This window comes from Schistocerca americana, chromosome 3 (assembly GCF_021461395.2).
Source record: "Schistocerca americana isolate TAMUIC-IGC-003095 chromosome 3, iqSchAmer2.1, whole genome shotgun sequence".
In the NCBI taxonomy this organism is placed as follows: domain Eukaryota; kingdom Metazoa; phylum Arthropoda; class Insecta; order Orthoptera; family Acrididae; genus Schistocerca; species Schistocerca americana.
The window spans coordinates 336,463,397-336,488,124 of record NC_060121.1 but is presented as its reverse complement, the minus strand read 5'-3'; the positions used below and the strand labels follow the sequence as shown (position 1 = coordinate 336,488,124).

General features: G+C 41.3%; 1 protein-coding gene across 1 annotated transcript in view; it reads left to right on the top strand.

Annotated features, from left to right (window-relative positions):
- Positions 1-24,728, top strand: part of LOC124606737 (potassium voltage-gated channel subfamily KQT member 4) — a 1,016,202-nt gene that overhangs the window by 785,736 nt on the left and 205,738 nt on the right. The window contains exon 10 of the mRNA XM_047138769.1: positions 23,132-23,205. Within this exon, the coding sequence (XP_046994725.1) occupies positions 23,132-23,205 (74 nt within the window). The remainder of the gene's footprint in view (positions 1-23,131; positions 23,206-24,728) is intronic.

The following is a 24,728-nucleotide window of genomic DNA, read 5'->3' as shown; positions in this document are numbered from 1 at the left end:
ATCTGACATTTGCTCTCTAACGAAAATTGTTCCCCAAGACGTGATAGATCACCCCTAGTGGTTTTATGCAAAGACTTTGAAACATTCTGTATAGTGGTTGAGGATATCATATGCAATTCTGTGTCAAACAGTTGTGATATTTTCAACATTACTTCAAAGACTGTCCCAACTTATTTCGATATTTCATACAGACTTCGGCTGTGAACTAGTCCCATTTTATATTTAACTTCCCTAGAATATATCTTTATCCTGCATACTATAATACCAAGGTCGGCTTTGAAGTCTTTTCGAACGGCCTATAGTGAGCGCAATTGAGATGTTCCAGGGCTATGAAATTTGTCATTTGTTATTTTTAAAACAATTGCAGCCCAGAAATTGGCAAAGTAAATTTTTATAGTCAGAGTTTAAAGAAACAGTGTTGTAAAAAAAATAGACAGTTTGTAGAAAAAGAATATATAGTTCCTGTCATAACAGATTCGTTAGCTGCGTCAACTTCTTAAGTGTCAGCAACTAGTAGCAACAACTCTGGGTACGTTAGAGATCAGTGTGTCAACATAACAATCACTTAAAAAATGTCATTTTTCGACGACACATTCGTTGAGTTCAACCCACAACCGGACTATCAAAGAAACAGAGCTCTCTGCCATCACAGATATTGTAAACACAATTTCTCGATTTCCGGGATGACTTCATGCCCACTATCGGATTACGTCACTGCTCAAAGAAGGACGACAGTAACGAAAATCTCACTACATCTCTGTAGTATGGTCGCAAAGCCAGGAAACTTCATGGCTGCCTCAAATACGCTACGCAACCAACTTCACAACAGTCTGATACACGCGTATCATCCGATATGCTCATTGAATAAATCAACTTCTGTCGTTGTGGAAGGAGCACTTTAGCGAAAGGTGAATATCGAAACCGTTAAACAGTTAATCGCCAAAATTTGTACCATGGCCTCGACGATTAATAAATTCTCTGGTAAAATACATGTTTTGTGCCACGAGTATTCTCTGCGTGACTGATTGGCAGAAGATTTCTTGATTTCCAACCGAGCTGATAATCCCATTTTTGCGTACAATATTTTGAAGACGTTCCTGGTCGTCTCCTTCAGGTGTTACAGTTGGGGACCTTACGTGTGCTCGTCGAGTGACTCCAGCCAGACCGTGTCTGTTGCGCCCGTTTCTGTATTTGTATCCCAGGTAGGCTCCCGGATGGTAGCCAACTTCAGCACACTCAGGACGTACTGAAGAAGACCCTGAAGGGATTCCTCTGGTCTCGACGCAAACTATGACCGACTTCTCTGTCGCATGTTTTCTGGTGCAGTTGATGAATTGGCCGGCGAAGTATTAACTGAATGACTAGCGTATCACCACTCTTTGCCTTGAAATGTCACCTCCGTCCGAGTTCATTAGATTATATGAAAATCTTATTTACGCTGTCCAGACGTGGAAAGCCTGCATCGAGATACTGCTCCTTCTTATCTCGTTTCATTAGGTCAGGAAATGTGCTTCAGCACGTGGAAAGAGGGCGATCTCAGTCATGTAGATACTGTATGCAAAAATGGATGGTCAGTTCGGGTCTTGTGAATGACGTTGATCTCCTGAATTTCATTATGCCTACTCATAACACGTGTAAAATAAGTTAAACTCATTGCAGCTGTTGTTACATCTAGTGTCGTTATGAAAAATAGCAACGCGTCATTTTGCTCTAGGCGCGGCTTAATTAAGTGAAATTAAAGTACAGTAGTTTCTTAGGCAGCGAGTGTCAGCCTATTGTGAAAACTACGTTGCTTGCGTTGCATGACGTCGTCTCCTCAGACAGCCGGCTATACACACAGTACATGTCGAGCGAGACATGAACTACATAAAACGGCCCAGATAGTTATACAGGGTGTTTTGTGAACGACGGAGGCGCTTCGCCTGGTGGAGCGCAAAGACCGCTAAACCTATAGGCTGGATCCGATTGCTGCTTATGCTCCAGCTAGTTGTTTGGTTTAAGGGGCGACGTTGATGAAAAACACACACTATTTCAAAAATGCACCAAATTCACAGTTTTGGAGATATGGCAATGAAATTTTGTACCACGCTTTACATGAAAGTAACACATTTACATTCAAAATCATTTTATTATATATATTCAACTATTTTTTGAATGAAATTTGAAGTTTTATTTTCAAAAAATAATATATGTTCCTTTTTCTCAGAAAGTTTTCAAGAGATTTCTACAAAAATTTCTCTGTTTCATCCCTTTATATGTTGTAAGCTAATCTCATGAGGTTTTTGGAATAGGTCAAATAGGAGAATTTTCATAATTTTTTAATTATAATTCCACAAGTACAATTTTAAATTCATGCAAAATTCCAAGCACTTTGTCCCATATCTCAGCTTGCAATCCGAATTTCAAAATTTGCTCTTGAGACAACGTTTATTACGTTTACAGAAATATGTGTACAAAACTTCGTAATTCTAGCATTGTACATAAACTCTCCCTCTCTCCCCACAGGGTGGGGTTTGAGAGAGAGGAATTAGAATTTTACAAATGTTGACCAACATAATTAATTTTGTTTGTTTCGTGGACAACATTTGTAAAACTCTAATTCCTCTCTCTCAAACCCCACCCTGTGGGGAGAGGGGGAGAGTTTTAGTTTTAGCGAATCAAAATTTACGAAGTAAATAATTAATTTTTATTTATCCATATTTTCCACTCAAAAATGAGAACATGGATTTTCTTGAATTACAGCGCCAACTGCCAACAACCAAAACAAATGTTGAGGATAAATGTACGTATGTAGAATCTGATTCTGCAATAAAAAATGGGGGTTCCCATTTGAAATTTTAAAGTTGCCCCAGGCGGCTGGGGTGGTGGGCTACTTTTAGCACCAGTGGATGTCCCCCTCGAAAATAATCAACTTTGGATTCTACACATTTTTTTCGTGTCAAGCTTATTTTTCGAGTTATTCTGGTTTATCAACTTAAAATTTATACTCTGTATATGGGTTATGGGCGGTCTCTTAGAAAGAAGTCCGTGAAAAGCGTTGCGCCATTGAGTACTTCAGACTGGTGTGTGAGCGCTTGCAGAACTGTGCACATATTCAAAGTGAAATGTTAGAAAGTAAAGGCATCACATCGACTGACCAACTCAGATACTGTTACTCGATGTCAGCACAGTCAGCGGCTATTGCAGTCTATTTGTGATTGAGAGACTGATCCTTTTCTTTATGATGAAGCACGGCTGTATTTATCTTGGTACGAAAACTATCGGAACAATCGACGCTGGATTTCTGAAAATCATCATTTGCTACATCGAGACTCTCTTCATGATTCATAAACTGTAGCTACTTTGTAAGGACTCAGTTTAAGACTGTGCATAGCTCTGCGAACAAATGCTACCAACACACCAGTCTTATGTCATAAATGGCATAACGATCTTCTCGAACAGCTTCTCAAGACCACTCCTAACTCATTTCTTACTTGCTACTTTGAGCAACTGGCTGGAGCCTATGCAGCAGTCGGAAGCTGTGTATGGAGACACTAATTTCCTTTTTCAGCGTACGTGAATGGCTGTGTAACCCAATTTTATTAAATGGTTATTTATTAGTTATGCTGCCAGACACAGATAATTATGATAGCATTTTGTTACCGTAATGTTAAAACAGGTTGTTTTTCGAGTAGGTTTTCTTCATTATTAGACGTGTAGCTGGAAGTAGGTCTGGTGATGAAAGGAGTCGTCAAAACATAGCGTGTTTTAATGTTGATAGCATAGTTTTAATGTTGATAGCATAGTTTTAATGTTGATAGCATAGTTTTAATGTTGATAGCATAGTTTTAATGTTGATAGCATAGTTAATAACCATTTTATTTATTCAGCAAAGCGACAGTGCTTATATTGGACCAATACTGCAGGTCACCATAGCGCTAGTGTTCAACGATATTGGCTAGGATAAACTTGAACCAGCGATTACAAAATAAGGTTCGCCAGTTTTCGCTAGAGGTTTCAGACTGTCTGCCTTGCTTGTAAAGCAAATGCTAGAACTGAAAAATCCGTCGTGGATGTCCCAAATTAGTAATGTTCTTTCACGCCCAGGAATATTGTGTGTGTCAAGCCAAGTAATGGATGTACAAAAGCCTCCTCTTCCTAGTCTAGTTCCGAACGCACTGTGGCTGAGGCAAGAATTAGATTATCGGTGAACGAAAACAGTAAGTAATGGCAAGGCGGCATCATTCGTCACCTCCACTGTGAACCTGATATATTCATCAATGATACTGAACTGTTGCAAGAACAATAACAGGTTTTCAAGTCCGTGGGGTCAAATAAAGAACGTGTTGTTGATATAATGATAAAGGCATCGACGGTGGGCTGAATAACACAACCCAACAAATATGCCATGCATCTTAAGACAGGGAACCCAGCTTACATCACCCCAGATGTGGATGATGTTAGTTGGGTTGCCTATATTAAGGTGCATAACATATTTGCTGGGACAGTCGTACTTTGCTTATCTTGTAAAAGCTTTATGGTACCCATGCCGAAGGCGATTTCTCTATAATTATCTGAACTATGGATGGTACTGACAAGTTTATAATCCTTATTCTGTCCATCTGATCAGGTACGACACCATCAAGATGTGCTTGCAAAGTTCAAAAATGTTGCGTAAATGAGGAACCGAACACTAATGGTCAAAGTGGGTTGACAATTTTATCATTAGAAATGCAGTTCAAGCTCAGATTCGAAAGGAAATACACCATTTTTCTTTTTAAAGAAGGGAAAACTACTTAACACCTAAACCTTGATAGCCGAATGGAGATTTGAACTGTTGTATACCTGACTGTAAGTCCAGTGTGTTTACCACTGCACCACACAAAAATGTACCTCTGGAAGGAGGAGAAACTTCTACCAAATTTGGTACATCTCTGTGATTTAGTGCTAGGAGATAATTATCCTGATGACGGGCAACCCTGCCATTGTTAGTGGAATGATGGCACATAAAAACATAACTCTGGAGGAGCTAGAGCAATTTCAGTCATATGAGTTGCTACTTACATTTGGAAAAAAATACTGTGCGAGTACCACATACATAGGAATTTTTAGGTGTGGTGTGGGTAGGAAGGTGATTGCATGTAGAAATATTCGCAAACCAACGATATTTTCCTCAAATACAAGTTATCGGAATTCATACGCTAATTGACCATAGGCACTGCGATATTTAACGATTGGAGGTGGTAAGAGCAGTGACATGAAAAGCATAACTCTGGTAAACTTGGAGTTACTTCAACCTATCTTGTTATATATATGATTTACTTCCTGGGATAAAATGCACTGTGGAAAGGGAAACGCTTGACATAATCGAAAATGATAAATATGGATGTATCTATAGTATTCTGGGTTGCTAAGCTGTTCTGAGATGGCCTTTATGACAGCTAACTAGTATGGGTGGCAAGGCCGCGGAAAGGGGGGGAGGGATCTGACAGGATGGTAGGTCAGGCAAGGGGAAGAGGGAACACATAATGTATAACTGTGGAATAGTTCAAGAAATTTCAACTGAACATGGTGCCTACCATAAGCCCGAGAGACACTAGGGATACGAAATGCTCAGGCACCCGAATTGTCAGTGGGGTGGGAAGATGATAAAATGAACTAATACCATGGGCTCACTGATGTTAATGCCACACCTGGATAGTCAGGCGCCTTAAAGCACAGCTTCCAGGATTCAGAGAGGTAGTGGGTTTCAGGGAGGTCAACTTACCCCATATCGAGCCCGCCTCACGGATTAACAAGGGCTGGTGTGCTGGCCATACGGAATGTGTTCTTTATACAGTTTCTCATGTCCAACAAGTTGAGTAAGAAGCTGGTAACTATGTCTCGCACTCGAACATGTGAGCTGCTGTATGTGCAGAGAGTTCGTATTGTACGTGCAGATTCCGTCCTTCTGGAAGGGGAGGTGGAGGGGGGAGTGGTGGCATAAGGGAGGGGATTGCGCAATCAACTGTCATTAATATTACTTCAACTAATATAACAATACCGACACTGCAGAGACAGGAACAGACAAGGAAGAAGAAGAAGAAGAAGGAGACTAATGGTAGCGTCAGATCTACAATCTTCAGGATCAATAAATTGATGGGTGATTGGTGATGGGTGACAAATCTGATGACATTTTACCACTACTGACGTGGTAGGATTCTTGAATGCGCTAATAACTGGACAATGCTGGGTAATCAATTGTTTTAAGCAACACATTTAGTACTATGGTATTTGATTGGTTGCTGATATTCCAGTATAAAATGAAAAATGAAGATTGTATGAAATGTGTAAATGTCGCATGGCATTGCTGGATCGGATACCCCAAGGGATAAGTTCAGCTTCCTGTCGGGAAGGATATTCTCCCATCGCACACTTTGGCCTCGCAATTGTGTTGTTTCTGTGTTTATGGAGGGTTGTTGAGTGCAATGATATGTGTATAGTATAGTGCTACATTTCTGTTGTACGACAATTATGATGATGTAGAGCGTGAAACTGCTCCCAGCACACAGCATACTCCTCTAGCATTGCACAAAGGCGAATGCCGAGCTGATATCCCCATCTGACTGACAGATCATCACGAACAGCGCCACATACCTTCACTCATGAGATGGAGTAGTGAGGTTTGGAATTTCACGCAAAGCATTGGCGCAGACCTGTAGTCAGGAAGTCCATCACCTCACCTCCCTTTGCTGGACGAATATTGACAGTGAAAATTTAATCCACCATTAGGAGTAGAATGGGCTTACATCCGAGTTTAGCGCCACCGAGTGCCACAGGCGTGCTTTATCGAGCTAACCTACTGAGGTGGATATAAACATCGTCACTGTACACATTAAATAGTCACTATTGTAACAAATACCATTGTTTTTCGGAGCATTACATTTCTTGTGCTGTCTGTGGTGCTGTCTCTTATGTCAGACACCAAGAGAGGTGGCGCAGTGGCTTGCATACTCGACTCTCATTCGGGAATAGTGCAGTTCATACGACCATCTAGAGAGAGATGTTTTCGTTTCCTGTAGTTTCCCTGAATCATTTGAAACAAATGCCAGGAGTATTCCATAGGAATGGACATAGCCGATCTCCTTCTCCAATCAGAGCTCATCCCTCCTACTTTTTTGAGTCGCCAAAAGGGCAAATTTGTGAGAAATAGGTAGAGCTACCCATCAGCTTCAAATCGCCACTGCACGTTTCTCCTTAAGAAGACCAGTACCATCATCGAGTATCAAGGCGTATTAAGTATGCAATAATCGCACAACTTTCGTCGCATTGCGTCCGCAGCACTCTACATAAGCTACTAGTTGCTGTCTGGTGAGCATCGAGGATGTGCCGAGAGGACCTCGTTAACAGCGGTACGGCTTTACCCAGCGGCTGCGGACATGCTGGGCGCGTACCAGCAGCAGGGGCGCTGCTACTGCGACTCGGAGGCGGCAACCGGAGGCGGCGGCTACCGGGAGGCAGAGGCGGGGGCGGGCCCGGGTCCGGGGGCGGTGCTGCCGCTGGTGCTGTGCGGCCTGCTGGCGCCGCCGCTGCTGCCCGCGCGCCTGCCGCCCCCGCTGCTGCCGCTGCAGCTGCCGCTAGCCACATCGCTCGCCGACATGCCCAGTAACTACTCTACTCTCTGGTGTCTGCTCTAACTGTCTGCACCAGGCGTAGTGCGACGCGCCTCTGACAGCACACCCCGCCTTCAGTAGAGTACTGTGCACGTAAGAGGGCGAGTCACGAGGCTCTGTGCGGTAGCGACGGTTAGTGTACTGCGTCAAGCACTAGCCTGCAGCGTCATTCTGCCGCTACTACCTAACATGTGCTTCGGGGTGTGTGTACAATAGTTACAGCTGAATTTCATGTTACGTACCTGTTGATAAAACAATTATACTTTATATACATTTTGTACGATGCATTTCCGAAAATTACTCCCATTTTCAAGTGCTTATTTTCGTGTGCTATGCTATTGATTCGCGATGGTTTCGCCGTCTGATGTGCTCCATTGTTTTATTGTCTTTAGGTTTACTTGCCGTCCACTTGTGCAGAAACTCTCACAGTTTAGACATCACACCGAAGTTTTCTCTGTCAGTACAAAATAGAAACAGCAAACTGACAAAAACGAAACAGATATTTTTACCCATAGTCACTAAATATAGCGCTATAAGTCGTCGACACAATATAATAAACTATTCTTTCTTACAGGTAGTAGTTTTGTTAACATTGTTTTATGCAATCTGCAGTCTTATAGCTAGTTAGCCTTCATAAACCACAAGCGAGAGTTTCATATTCTCTTGCTCGAGACGTGCAAACTAATAGTCTTACAGCAAAATTGAGCAGAACCTTTTTGTACGAAGTTTAATGGCTCTGAGCACTATGGGACTTGACAACTGATGTCATCAGTCCCCTAGAACGTAGAACTACTTAAACTTAAGGACATCACACACACATCCAAGCCCGAGCCAGGATTCGAACCTGCGACGTAGCGGTCGCGCGGTTCCAGCCTGAAGCGCCTAGAACCGCTCGGCCACGACGGCCAGCAGAAGTTTAATGCAGATAAATTTTGAACCGGGATACGTTTTCGCTAGAGGCCACAATTTTCGATTTATTCAAGAAAAACGTAAAAAAGTGACTTTCAAACGTTTCTCCAACCGACACCCATCCATCACCAGTCATTACTTTTAGTATGCTGTTCGTGGCACTCCCTCCGCCATTGTGCAAAAATTTCCGACTACATGACCTGTTTCCCAAAAAAATGGTTCAAATGGCTCTGAGTACTATGGGACTTAACATCTATGGTCATCAGTCCCCTAGAACTTAGAACTACTTAAACCTAACTAACCGAAGGACATCACACAACACCCAGCCATCACGAGGCAGAGAAAATCCCTGACCCCGCCGGGAATCGAACCCGGGAACCCGGGCGTGGGAAGCGAGAACGCTACCGCACGACCACGAGATGCGGGCTGACCTTTTTCCCATATTCGATTTTTTGGTCTTATTGATTGAGCTATTACGCCAGCAGCATTGTCGGTTACTTCGTTACCATTATTAATTTAAACGTGCCTGTGAGAGAAATGAACGAAAAACGACTTCCGTAAACGTTACGGTAAGGCTAATTACGTTGAAATTCGATCCAAACTTAACCTTTACGAGCACAATAGTTTCGTAGTCGGAAGTCCTGACAAATTCAACGATGTAACTGTTTATTTTACACTGTTAAAATTCACAAATTTGTTAGATACAATTTTCACGAACGACAGTTTTTCAGTTTATTTGTTCTCGACTAAGCTAGTGGCGTAATAAGGCCAGTCAATGAAGAGGAAAAAAGGTCTAATTTGAGTTATACTCAGCCGGCCGCTGTGACCGAGCGGTTCTAGGCGCTTCAGTCCGAAACCACGTGGCTGCTGCGGTCGTAGGTTCGAATCCTGCCTCGGGCATGGATGTGTTTCCTGTCCTTCGGTTAGCTAGGTTTAAATAGTTCTAAGTCTGATGACCTCAGATGTTAAGTCCCATAGTGCTTCGAGCCATGTGAACCATTTGAGAGATAATCTGTGCAGTCGCAAATATTTGTACGTTGGCAGAAGGGAGTTCCATGAACAACAGAAATGCTGACTGGCCTGGCCTGAATATTGGAGTGGAGTGTATTTGAAGGCCATTTTTGTGCGTTTTTCCGGAATAACTCGAAAACTACGGCCTCTAGCGAAAAATTAAACCAGTACAATATTAACGACATTAAATTTCCTGCAAAAATATCCCGTTCATTTTTGCTGTAGGACTAATAGTTTGTGCGTAGTGAGAGAAAGAATATGAAAATTTTGCACGTTCTTTATGAAGGCCAGTTATAAAATAGCGAGTTGCATAAAACGACAGCGGTAGAGGCAGCGGTAGGGATGTAACGAGTATTGGTGCAGATATTTTTGTATGTGGTACATTAATATCAGTGTGTTGGTTGTCTTTTCTCTATGTTGAACTGTTTTCCCACAACACGTCACAAACTTTACGACCTGATGTTTTCTGCACAGTTGTACCACGCTTTGCGGTTTTTAATTGCAAATTGGTCTATGCCTATCAGCATAGAGTATATATTTTGCGTCCATGAGTCCATATTTCAACACCCAACCTGCTGCCCAGGGGAAAACAGGCATTAATGGCTTGCTTGTGCCAGGCATATGTGGAGGTACTCCTCAAACTAAAAACATACGGCTTGTTGTAAGTAATATGTGCATGCATAGGTGGTCCACAAGGAAACCCTTAGACAACAGAGAAATGCAGCACTGCACACCTAGAAAACATCACGATCAATAGCATACCATACGTGAAATTGGAAATCATTTACCGAAATGTGTAGTGCAAGATATACATAAAACCCATTTTTTTGTGGTCTCACGCTTTCCCTAACCACTTCTTATGGGTAAAGCCAAAAAGTTCTCTTGTTTGTATAGATATAGGTGGCGTAAAGGAAGCACGACAAGCATTACTTTATCAAACGACAACGATAGTTTTACGAGCATATAAGGTTTTCTAGGAAGAGCCAAAAGCTGAAAGGTGACAAAATGTAGCGCTTATCCTACCCGTGTAGGCCGCAACTGGGGCGTAAGGGATTGAGAGTGCACAGTGGTGACAATGCGAGTATTCTCCGTTTCACTGTGCGCACCATACGCTCGCCTTCTTACTCGCCTGTCACTATTGTACCTGTGGGACGAGGATGGACGAGGTGGGGAGGAAACGTTGCAGTCCACTTTACAGTGTGTGGCGGACGGTGCATAAAACCAGTATTACACGCTCCCTAACGTAATGAATTCCTCAGTGGACTGAGGGAAAATAACCTTGTATAAGTATTAGTAAGTGACGTCAACTCTGTAATCTTGGTTTCAGAATTACAATGCGACCAGTGCGAGAGTCAGAGGAATTCCCAATCATTCTGCCACAAATAACGATTTCATAAATTTACCCTGCCTGAATTTCTCAAGAGCATCGCCTTATTTACAAATATTTTCGTTCAATTTCCTCAAGTATCGTAATTAAATATTTATATGAGGGAGCTTTAGTAAGCATCTGTGTTACGAAGAAGGTGCTAAAAGATATTTTGCTCAACTGATGAAGCCATTGTCGAGATAGAGGCATATTTTAGAGAACTTGACAATTTCTACCTTTTAGAGCGATTGAAAATGGCTGGGTCGTTAGGAAAAATGTCTTTCCCAAAAATATGTAATGGGAGTCCCTTCAAAAACATTTTGTATATTAATGATTTTGAACATAGTCCCCTTTTTAGGAAAGATACTTTTCCCAACCTCCCATAATTCTAAACATTCAAAAATATAACAACTATCAAGCCCTCTAACAAAATATCAGTATTATCAAGCTCTCTAAAATATACATCTGTTTCGACAGTGACGTCCTGGTTGAGCGATATATATACGTGCAAGCAATTTTAACCTGTTTGGGAACAAGAAAAAGTCAAAGGGGTCCATGAGTAACGAATGCGGAGGGCAGAACAGCATTTATAATGCCATTCATGCAGTTTGGCAGTGGCATCTCCAGATAAATATACTGGTGCATCATCGTATTGATAATGTCCGTTCTCCGTCGCTAAATGGGGTCATTTTACCTTCACTTACGGTCAAAGCGGTGCATTATATCACTGTAGTATTATCTGAAGATCATCTTTTCTTTATCCTAAGAAAGTCAGCCCAGAAAATCGCTGACAAAACTTTTACGGTCGATGAGACCATCTTTAGATTCCTTGGAACATATTCCTTGGAAGCAACCCCATTAATTATATTATAACTTGGGTTCTGGTATATATGACGAACCCAGCGGTGATGACTCGATGCAAATTGTTCTTCAGGTCTTGCTTAAATTGCCCCAAGCAAGGCTTAGAAACTGAAAGCCACATCTGGTTGTTGTCTGTGTTACCAATCGCACCACCCATTGGAAAGTCAATTTTTTCATCGCCAATGTGTCGCATAAAATATTAATTACCATTGCTATAGAAACGGCTGTGGTCTCCCCTTCATCTTTAAATCGGCGATCAGCGAGGATCATAACGCTGACTTGTTCAATGATTTCTTCAGTACCTTGTTTTCTAGGCTATCCACATCAAAAACCGCGATTAAATTCTTTGAAACAATGTCTGGTTGCTGTCACCACAAACAGTTTTGTTTAGCTTTTATCCGTCACGTATTTTCCCATCTAAAAGTAACAAGACCATCATTGTTCTACACTACATTTTTTTCGCCTTTTCTTCCCTCCCCGCGGTTTCTGCTAAGTGGAAGACATGATGGTAAGAACAACGTGCGTTAGCAGCGATATCTGTTTCCGCACATCGGTAGTTTTTAACCACCCTACAATACAGATCTGTTCTGTCCCAGCAGCTCGTCTTTGATTACCTTGACAACTGCTATAAGCCCTTCTTCGTAATACTGGAGCAGCATTCCAGAATACAAACTCATGACGCAAGAAACGCGATTTTCGCATTACTTAGTAACAAAAACTGGCGACATGTGAATGCGTGAGTATATTTCGCCACGCGTGCCTCACGTAGTGAGAAAGTTCATCAAAATCGTCAGTCCACTGTCAGTTTACAATAGTGGCTGAAGCGGGAATATTCCGCGATGTCCCGCAGCAATTCCCGAATTTTTAAACAGAAATTGGCAGACGAAAAAAGTGTTATAGTACTTATTCAAATCCCTTGTAAGTCATCCGACATCAATCCCATATGGAATGTCTGGAACGGCGGGATCCATTCATCAGAAACTCCCTTCAGTTAGGATGGTATACATGAAGGAACACGTGGATTTTCTTCATTGCCTAAATGAGTCATTATCAAGGCTACAGATGGTGTTACCCGGTATTAGCATGATGCCTGCTGGGAGTGACGATCTTTTTCCCATGCGAATACTTTTAGGTCGTAAAACAGCCGTAAAATGTAAATGTCGTGTGACTAGGGCCTCCCGTAGGGTACACCGTTCGCCGGGTGCAAGTATTTCGATTTGACGCCACTTCGGCGACTTGCTCGTCGACGGGGATGAAACGATGATGATTAGGACAACACGACACCCAGTCCCTGAGCGGAAAAAAATCTCCGACCCAGCCAGGAATCGTACCCGGGCCCTTAGGATTGACATTCTGTCGCGCTGACCACTTTTTTTTTTTTCGATATAGTTCGTTGCGTTTGGTCCGGGCGGATGTCACGACATCCCTTCAAGTTGATAGTTGATTCCTTGACTCAGTTTTTTTATTACAGAGAGCACGCAGCCCTCTGACCGAACACGCTGAGCTACCGTGCCGGCCCACTCAGCTACCACGGACGGACGTAAAACAGCCCTGTTCTAATACAACACAACAAATAGTTATTTAGCAGCGCGATTTGTCTCCCAGGGGTGATAGGCACAGTCCAACACAAGTGCCGAAAGGAATTTAATAACGTGGGTCAGCTGCTGTCAGAGGCGCCGCCGCTCACCTAAATGTGCGACCCACCAGTTGCAGATCCCCTCACCTGTGTCATCTGTTCGCAAATTTTTCTGTGGATATCACAATGCAGCCCAGCACAGTGTGTGGCTAGCAGAAGCACTTGCGTTCGTGCTCGTACACTCTGTTACAGCTTTATGTTGTGGCTCTTCTTTCAGTGTTGAGTGCTTTGATCTATAAACTTCGTTCTTTTCAGGCAGTTGTCGACGTCTCCGCAGGTATAGCTGGATAACGTCTGCAATTTCTCTGGTTGCTAGGTCGCTCAGCGAACTGCTATTCGCCCATTTAAAATTCGACTATAAAGCTATTAATATTATCCTAATTGAAAATCGCACCTTTCCCAAGGGGAACGCATTGACCCAGTTTCAAAGTAAAAAGGATTAATCTCATCGAGGATATGTCTCTTTCGCATATTTTTCAACCCATCATCTCGTAACAGACACGTGAAAAATTACGAAACTTGAATACCAAGGAACAAACGGATGGCACAACTGTCAATAGGAGAAACTAGCGAATCTCTTGGGTGAAAAGTAGGTCATTTAGCTTAGTTTGTTGCGTGTCATATATTGATGATCTGAGCGAGATGAACTAATGCCGTAGAGCGAGTCAGTTACCAATAGAAGATAATTAACATTTAAACGAAGCTAAATGCTGAGAATTTACAAAGCTGTTTATGTGAAACTAAAAGATACTTAGTTTAACAACAGAAGTAATTGTACAGTTTTTTCTGCTAGATAAGCTTAACGTTTCCAAAAAAGACTTCCTCTATAGAGCAGAAGGTGCCGCTCTTATAAAAAAAATCAGCTTGCTTCCAAATTCAGCCTTTTTATGTGCAGGTGAAGATTGTGCCTTGTCAGGATAGACAATGTGTGGGTATCTTACGGAGACTTCTAAAAGAAGACTAAGTTATCCATGAACAACAAGACATTTATACACTTGATTGCGTCCACGATACAAGGCTACCAACCACCCTTGAAAGGGCCAAGAAATGATCAATTTGTCCTTTGAAATCTAGGTCCATGAAGGAGTTGGAAAAGAAACACATCCTTGCTATCTGGGTGCCGACGCAAGGGAGAACAAGTGACCTGGGCCGATTCTCTACCGTGGCAGCCAGCAGTCAACACGTGATTAGTTTCCCTACATACACATCGAGTGCATAACGGATAGATTCGTCGGTAGCAGTTCATGAAAACATATAACTTCAGTTGAGGCGACAATCCTACTTAGCACGTAGACCTCCATGAATTGCACTTACACAACATTAAACGTGACACAATGATGAGACTATCTGGGGCGATCTGCACGTTCATGCGTTAGGCAAAATTTTAGTAGCAGCATTATTCGTACATTTTTGACTTAAAGTGAATGTTAATAATTTACAACGAAGCTAATTTTCTTCTTCAAGTATTATTATTATGGTCACAAATTCGACATGGTGTCAAGACTTTGCAACTTAACACATCTCTGCGACTAATTTTGATCATATTATCAGCAGACACAACTTTTAAGACAAAGGATTTCAGTTTGCAGTTGTTTTCTGCTGAGGAATGGAGAGACAGTAGACATAAATGCCGTAAGTGAGACAGGCATTCAAATGAAAACGAGATAGGTCGGGAAAAAAGTAAGTGAACTGTAAAATATTTCAAAATTAATCACTATAACTGTTAATACGTTTATCGCACTGTGAGATAAGACGGTCACTGTCTTCATGGAGAAATGTTTGTGGTTGTTTACGAAACCATTATTGTACCCAGGCGTGCTCCCCTTCATCTGAACCTAATCGGTCACGAATATACAGGGTGTTACAAAAAGGTACGGCCAAACTTTCAGGAAACATTCCTCACACACAAATAAAAAAAAGATGTTATGTGGACATGTGTCCGGAAATGCTTAATTTCCATGTTAGAGCTCATTTTAGTTTCGACAGTATGTACTGTACTTCCTCGATTCACCGCCAGTTGGCCCAATTGAAGGAAGGCAATGTTGACTTCGGTGCTTGTGTTGACATGCGACTCATTGCTCTACAGTACTAGCATCAAGCACATCAGTACGTAGCATCAAGAGGTTAGTGTTCATCACGAACGTGGTTTTGCAGTCAGTGCAATGTTTACAAATGCGGAGTTGACAGATGCCCATTTGATGTATGGATTAGCACGGGGCAATAGCCTTGGTGCGGTACGTTTGTATCGAGACAGATTTCCAGAATGAAGGTGTCCCGACAGGAAGACGTTCGAAGCAATTGATCGGCGTCTTAGGGAGCACGGAACATTCCAGCCTATGACTCGCGACTGGGGAAGACCTAGAACGACGAGGACACCTGCAATGGACGAGGCAATTTTTCGTGCAGCTGACGAGAACCCTAATGTCAGCGTCAGAGAAGTTGCTGCTGTACAAGGTAACGTTGACCACGTCACTGTATGGAGAGTGCTACGGGAGAACCACTTGTTTCCGTACTATGTACAGCGTGTGCAGGCACTATCAGAAGCTGATTGGCCTCCACGGGTACACTTCTGCGACATTGTTGGTGATGTCTTGATTGGGCCCCATGTTCTTCCACCTACGCTCAATGGAGCACGTTATCATGATTTCATACGGGATACTCTACTTGTGCTGCTAGAACATGTGCCTTTACAAGTACGACACAACATGTGGTTCATGCACGATGGAGCTCCTGCACATCTCAGTCGAAGTATTCGTACGCTTCTCAACAACAGATTCGGTGACCGATGGATTGGGAGAGGCGGACCAATTCCATGGCCTCCATGCTCTCGTGACCTCAACCCTCTTGACTTTCATTTATGGGGGCATTTGAAAGCTCTTGTCTACGCAACCTCGGTACCAAATGTAGAGACTCTTCGTGCTCGTATTGTGGACGGCTGTGATACAATACGCCATTCTCCAGGGCTGCATCAGCGCAATGGGGATTCAATGCGACGGAGGGTGGATGCATGTATCTGCGCTAACGGAGGACATTTTGAACATTTCCTGTAATAAAATGTTTGAAGTCACGCTGGTACGTTCTGTTGCTGTGTGTTTCCATTCCATGATTAATGTGATTTGAAGAGAAGTAATAAAATGAGCTCTAACATGGAAAGTAAGCGTTTCCGGACACATGTCCACATAACATATTTTCTTTCTTTGTGTGTGAGGAATGTTTCTTGAAAGTTTGGCCGTACCTTTTTGTAACACCCTGTATGTCTTCACGGCTCTGTAAATACTGAAATCGTATGGGGAGAGACGGGACTGTATTGACGACGTGTAAAGGCTTCCCAGCGAAGCTCTTGCAAAGTAGCGGTCCCTTCCACGTGTTACCAATGCTGTTTCGACTACGCTGAAGAAGTTTCGATTGAAAGCCCTTAAACTTCCTCCATAAACTACCGATCTCTCCCAGTGTGGCTTCTAAATTTTTGAAGGCCTGAAGAAACGCATTCGTGGCCGCTGATCTGCGTCGGACGAAGATGTGCGGGCCTGGGTACAATCATGATTCCGTGAGCGACAGAAATTTTTCCAAGAAGGCATTGACCGTCTTGTGTCACAGTGTGAGAGATATGTTACGTTTGATACAATAAACAGTTTATTTACTTATTCTCCATCCATCTCCTTTTTGACTGCGCCTTATAAATGTAATTTCTCTGCAATACAAATATGGTCAGTGATATATAACTTACAAGTCAGCTATCAGTGCAATACAAATGCGATTACATGCAGGTACCAGTTAGAAAGTTCTATAAGCTAAACCATAGATAATGAAAAATGCCTTTTACATGGGGATAATTAATAAAAACAGAACCACCAGTAGAGATCTGTTCAAAATGAAGAAAACTGCATTAACGATTACATTATGAACATCACACATTAAATGAATTCCTGGACTGTTAAATAATCCATATTAGCATAAGATCTTCATATGTCTCTAAAATGTCAGCTGGGAGATAACACTTAAGCTCAAGTGTTAGACTCTTAAGAATTTGGATCCAGGCGATTATACAATAATGTAAAATTGTGAGAAGATCCTATATTAACAGCGTGCCCTTGCTAAGTAGAACGTTGTACCACCACATTATCTCACTGAGTCTTTGGCAGAATGTAGCAGTTAATCACAGAGCGTATGAACTTTCAGCCTATTGGAAAGACCTTCCTTAAGTACTTTTGTACAAGGTGCGGTTTCCTTCCAGAACGACGTAATATTCTTACGGCAAACCAAATGTATGTACTTCCCGCAGGACACATCTTACCCGTAGTACTATTCCAAATCGCAGCGTAATATGTGAATGTAAAGGATCACCTCTTATTAAATACAGAATATTTCAACTGTACAAACTATATGATGTGTAATAAAGGAAACACTAATATATGTATAATATAACACGATGTGACTTATTTACGCAATCGAAAATATGTACGATTTTATTGTTCAGACGTAAATTAAATGAAGGTGTATACCCGTAAATGAACTGTATGGCCTATAATTGTAAATTTTATGCATATTCAAGCTTGCCGACTTCTATTCCATACATAAATTTCCCATATTAGGATCTATGACAGTACCATACTTTAAAAATTCTCGGATTATGTCTGTGGGCTTAACAATGGTTTGAGGTCGTCATTTGTTGCGAAAGCCATTATCTTAGTTGCTTTATGTATATTCTACAACAAATTATAGTTATTTCAACTTTTGAGAGGTTAACTAGCACATGACACTTAGGTTCTTTGGCAGTTCTTCAATGAGCACCGTCCCATTTCCCTTGAATTTGGTGTAGCTCCGAATGCGTTGCCTCTTAACTGTAGCGCAATTTTATGAAAATTATCAATGAGACTTTTCCTCTGCTCTCAGCGTATTAAATGAGGTGGTATAAACATACAAACAAACATTCTGTAGAGACACTGTTGCTTGTGAGATAGAGGTTCTAATACTAATCCATTTTTACGACTGTAGTTATGTGTGCTAGATCACGAGAGCTGTAATCTGTTTCTTACTTTGGTCGTGGCACCTCTATTATGTTAGCTGTGATGTGTTCGAGTCTGTTTTACGTGCAATGTTCTCCAGGTAATGTAATACTAGAAGAGATCTTGTAACCTTTAATTTTTTCGTTAACTGTCCAAAGTGAAGATGAATATCTGTTTCACATTTACAGGAAATAATCAAACGGCAATGTTTTTACGTTCCGCTGCGTGTAACATTAATATTTCTGAAGGATATAAATACTGTGTCTGATTTTTAGCAAAGTCTTCGTTAAATAACCATCAAAATTTATGACCAACATAATTAATACTCTAAGATCTAAACTATATTTTAATCAATAAAGAATGAAAAAAATTATTTTAAAAGCCTTATACCTCATTTCCTCATAGAATGTTTCCCAGTAGCTTCGGTTTAAATGGACAAAACTAAAACCGTTTAATGCTTTCATTTTTAAAATTTAAATCATTTTCATTTATTTATGGTTTATTTTAATATGTACAACACTTTTTGCATGACAGTATCGTGTTTATACTTCATTGTGTATGTATGTTTTGTTTGTTAAATGTGTATTAAGAACAGTATAACGTAGATGCACGTTTATGTGTTTTTGTAAAGTAGACAATGACAAGGGAGGTTTGTAAATTTGTATGTTCTCTGTTGCTTATGATTTAGGCCATTACGACAGAAAATAAATTTACAAGAAGAATCATTGTGACAGAGCAAACATACTTTATATAATTATTTATACTGTAGTAGAATAATGAGGTGTACCCAATTTTTGCTCTGTTGTATAAAATGTCTAACGTGTAAAACAGTTTGTACTTAGTTTCTGTGTATTTCATTCTTGTTAAGTGCATGTTAATGTACAAGTTTACCTCATTGTGCGTAAGTGTGTTATTTGTTTACTGTTGTTGTTAGAATGTATTATAGTGTTTGTTTCGTTCTGCACTACAGCTTTGGCATGCGTACATGTGCGAATGCCAACGTGAAAGCTTGAAACCGTATTAGTTCTGTATTTAAAATTTCTGCGTGTAAAGTGTTTCAGTATGACGTAATTTACATATAACGAAACAATACATATATGCATTATTCTCGTTACATTTTATAATGTGTGTGCTGTTCCTCCACATATATTAACTGCTAAGAATATACCACACCAGTTGGAACGTGTAAAGAAACAGTGAACATTTACATACTGTAACAAGGATGTTTGGGGTAACAGATTGTGAGATTCTAGTCTCATATAAGATTGCTGATGAGAAATTTATCTTTCCTGCTCTATGCAATTTCAGTATATTTAATTCCATCGACTTGTTCTGAAATAGATTTACGCATTTTCATGGCTGCTTTTTAAGTATTTTTTAAATCTCAAACACTATAAAAGGAAACCGTAAGGAATCGAGCATCTAGTGGTGCCAAGGCATTTATTCTAAAATACCTCAAGTTAATTTATTTCCTGTAGGATTTTGGCCTCATTTCTTACGTGTTACACAGTCAAGAATGTATCACGGTAGACATAAAAGATTTTAACAGTTTCTTGAGAGACATATGCTTTGTTCAGTTAAAACATAGCGAGAACTATAGACACCTTTCGTTCATCGAACTTTGGAAATAGAACGACAAGAAACTTGATACTATGTTAGTCGAGATATTTTAGGAACGGGAAAGAAAGTTACGATTTGCTGGCCAAACCCCCGGTAAACTCTACGAGCTTTTTCCTTTGTCTTCTTTATAGAAATTTGATGATGCCAACCAGCAACATGTTGCCATTACTCTCTCAATCTAGTTGTGATACAGTCATACTTCAGCGCTACGTTTTAGGACAAATACCTTTCAAAATCAAGTAGGACCTGATCTTCATATACTAGAACAAGCTAATAAGGCGGTAGTTTTGATTTTTGCCTATTAACAATAGGGTGAAAAACATAACACGATTTTCTTTTGAAGTTGTAGTTGACCCATTTTGGGTGCGGAAAATACAAAGTGTCTCAAAAGTAATTTACAATACAAACAGAGAGAATTGCGTCGCTGATTTTAGCTTTCACTCATCATCCAAGATTGGTTGCATTGACACGTATCTCTTCAGAGGATGAAGGTAGTCATTCACGTTCTGTTACATGGATTGTTATCTCCAATTTGTTCCCCAAGGCATTCTCTACAGCACACTTTACATTTGTCGGTATCGTTTTGGAATACCGTGTATCTCTATGAGACAAAGCTTTACAGTTCATCTTTATGGTCGTCAATCCGTTTGCGTCACTTCAAAGAACAATACTTCTCGATCAGATTTTAAAGAAAAAAGTCATGAATAAAATAACTATAAGCACACAGAGCTTATGGAAAATGTGTAGCACTTGTTAGCTTGTGTATACCGAATACGTGTCAGCATTCTATAATAGTCAAACAATGTAAAAGCAATTACATTATGTAAGATTTACTGTAAATGCGAACATTTTAGGTACGGCTTGGCTGCCTTTGTCATGAATATCTAATGAAGCTACAAATTGCTGCAACCAGTGACATTCATTATGTTATGCGTTTCAGAGGATTACACCTCCGTCATCACAAAGACTGTTATCAATCTACAACAGAGCGGTCAACCCGGTCTGCGGTATCAGTTCGCGAATTTAGTGTAGGGGGTTTTTCAGATGTCTCGAAATTCTAAACCTGCCATTCCATTAATTTCTCGTTTCCATTTAAAAAGATGGGTTAAATGACTCGCAGATGTTTATGCTCACATGACCAGGGATAAACGCTTTGGCGAGTGTCTCTGCAGTATAAACGTCGAGGGTCTTACTGTCGATCAAAATTGAACCCTAAAATGTATGTTCAATAAAAACAGTTGCAGCTGTTATACTTTCTTAAAGATACGACCGGTTTCGTAATTTAAGTTACATCATCAGGTGCAAATCTCAATATAAAGAAGAAAGATACCGTAACAATATTACACCAAGACTACGTCACAGTTATAAAAAGTGTCCGCAGGACTGAATACTTACATTATAGGTGGTCAAGTCAAGTTTACAGTCAGATCCTAACCATTTCTTTAAAATTTGTCCCAGCACAATGTATTCACAGGAATAATGGACTGAGGGTTAAACACAGGGAGAGAACGAAACGGGAGCGTCACAAGTTGTCAAGTGTTTACAACATCACCTGTGATGATTGCCAATCTAATTGGAGTGAAGGTCTCTAGTGCGTTAAGAAGCTCTTCAGACCAAACACTTAATTATAAAACTGAATTAAGGCATAAAGCCATTTTGGCTAACTTTGATTTCTTAAGTGAGTAGCCTGGTTCATTTGCACTCTCTCCCGTACATTCTCTTCGCTGGTTCCCTTACTAGGGCTATTCTCCTTTTTGAAAAATTTGTGAAGATATATCAAGATATTTCTAAAAATTTTAAGGGCTTTTAAGTTTTCTAATTCCAACTGTTATTAATATAGTTCTAATTTACTGCTCTGTCTCAGTTACCCATTTTTAAGTATGTTACATGTCCTTAGGAAACTCATGACATCCCCATCACCCCTCCCATGCTTCCTTTCCCGTCCCCCTATCAGCCTCATTACGCTTCTCCTTCTCGTCCCTTCCCCCCCCCCCCTTAAACATATGGGTATTTAAACACTAACCGCATTTGCAAAACACAATACTCTGATGTATGGTTCTGAATAGACAAGATGGGTTGCTGACGCGACTGCTTACGTAATTTCTACGTTTACGTACAATTGTTGTCTGTTATACTTAGTATAAAGTATTAGATGGTACATTTTCAGTTTTGCTTTGTTTTAGATCTGAAGATGATCCAAAGTAATCGAAACATGTAGTCTAATTGAAAATGTACAAGTGAGAGGAAACAATAAATGCGAAGTGTCTTAATTATCTAAACAGTTGCGGATTCACTCAAGACGATTATGTCGACTGTAGTCTAACTGTTATGTTTATAAACGGCTCACAAGAGGTTTTAATATGTTCATTTTTGTACGCTCGGTTCCCAACCGTTTCCTTTTGATCGGATGTTATTTACGCTTTCGCGTATGCGCCACTACCCTCGGAGCGTAAGTCCTGTCAATTCGAGTACGGCAGTCGCAGAATTCTGTCCCGGCCAGGCTTCAGCTGAGGTACATTTTACACTATACTTCGATTATTGTCACCCCTCCCCCCCCCCCTTTTCTGGTATTTTTATTATATAATCTTTTCTCTCGTTCCATTGGTTCATAGGTTCCAGTTTCGTTGCAAGTTTTACTGTATGAACAGCGCTTCTTGCGAAGTTTTCCAAATTTTAAATTAAGAGATGGCGTGGGACTTAGAGTGGCTTGGCCAGTCTTGCGGACACTTTTCATCACTGTGATATGGTCTTTGCGTATACTGTTACCATCACTTTTCTCATTTTATTCATAGTTGCACCTGATAATCTAACTTCAAATAGGAAACCGGTCGCGTATTAAATAAAGGATTAGTACAGCTGCAGAGGTTTTTATTCAACATGCAACAGTCTAGCTGTGGAAGCACGTCCAAAAACTGTTATGTAAACCGTGAAAAGGTATGTGAATAACTCGCCACTCACAAGTCACAGTGGATGTTATCATGTAGCTCATTTTGAAGATATGAGTGTAGTGGTGAAACTGAAGGAGGGTCCTGCCCGCGTGAGGGCCCCGGAGCTGCGCTGAGACTGAGGCCGCGCTGTCCATGTGTTGCAGACGAGGAGGAGGAGCAGCCGCGCTGCGTGCAGCTCACCAACCAGCACAAGGGCGCCATACGCGCCATCCGCAAGGTAAGCGCCACCACTAGCCGAGAGTCAGCCGTGACAAGCCACTCCCACGTCCCGCCAGCAAGAGTGTGTAACTGCTCCAGCGATTCTCATTACCTCGCCACACCAGACCGTAAACATGCTGATACATTACACGCACAGAAAAAGTATGAAATCGCACATAAGTCAGTCTGACCGGTTGACGTATTTTTACCCTTGTTTACTTCTGGCCATTAGAACTGCAACACCAGGAACGAAGTTAAAATCTTCTGGGTTATTAGGCCGCGTCAGGTTCCTTCGCCGGCCGCGGTGGTCTCGCGGTTAAGGCGCTCGGTCCGGAACCGCGCGACTGCTACGGTCGCAGGTTCGAATCCTGCCTCGGACATGGATGTGTGTGATGTCCTTAGGTTAGTTAGGTTTAAGTAGTTCTAAGTTCTAGGGGACTGATGACCACAGAAGTTAAGTCCCATAGTGCTCAGAGCCATTTGAACCATGTTTCTTCTAAAATGATCAACGTTTCAACCCCTCTTCTGGGATCTTCCTCAGGATCTTCTGGTGTCCTCTACTGCTAGAACATCAAAAGATCCTGAGGAAGATCCCATCAGAGGGGTTGAAACGTCGATCATTTTAGAAGAAGTTAAAATCTTCTGGGTTATTAGGCCGCGTCATGTTTCTTCTAAAATGATCAGCGTTTCGACCCCTCTTCTGGGATCTTCCTCAGCATATTCTGGTGTCCACTACTGCTAGAACACCAGAAGATCCTGAGGAAGCTCCCAGCAGAGGGGTTGAAACGTCGATCATTTTAGAAGAAGTTAAAATCTTCTGGGTTATTAGGCCGCGTCATGTTTCTTCTAAAATGATCAGCGTTTCGACCCCTCTTCTGGGATCTTCCTCAGGATATTCTGGTGTCCACTACTGCTAGAACACCAGAAGATCCTGAGGAAGATCCCAGCAGAGGGGTCGAAACGTCGATCATTTTAGAAGAAACATGACGCGGCCTAATAACCCACAAGATTTTTACTTCAGTGACAACGGCCACGAAAGCCTGCAGACTTACATAACACCAGGAATGCCAGCAAATCAAATAAATTATACGGAGGTCCTGGAAAAAGCGTTCTAAAAAATCTTTATAAAAGGGATATGAAAGCAAATTTCTACGTGACTTACGTTTATGTTTGAGAAATGAAGGTATATCACAAGAGGTGTTGGAAGAGACGTTCCCCCATTCCGCCACCTTTGTGTACAGTTCAGCATGTCGCTGAATGTCGCGGATGTTGCTGCCAGAGTTTTGGATTTCACTGCGTATATTCGCATGTAACGCGTCGACGTGTCAGCATTTGTGAAACGTGGCAACAGAGAGGTTCTGCGAGCTGTGAGTTGTTCTCGCGTTTCAGTATAGAGTGGCTTACTGTCCTGTGCATTATCACAGCGGCGCATCATCGCGCCAGTGTTTATTTTTAGGGTTCCGTACCTCACTCAGTCAAAATAAAACTCTTATACGATCACTTTGTTACTTCCTGGCAAGTGCTCTACCAACTGGGCTACCC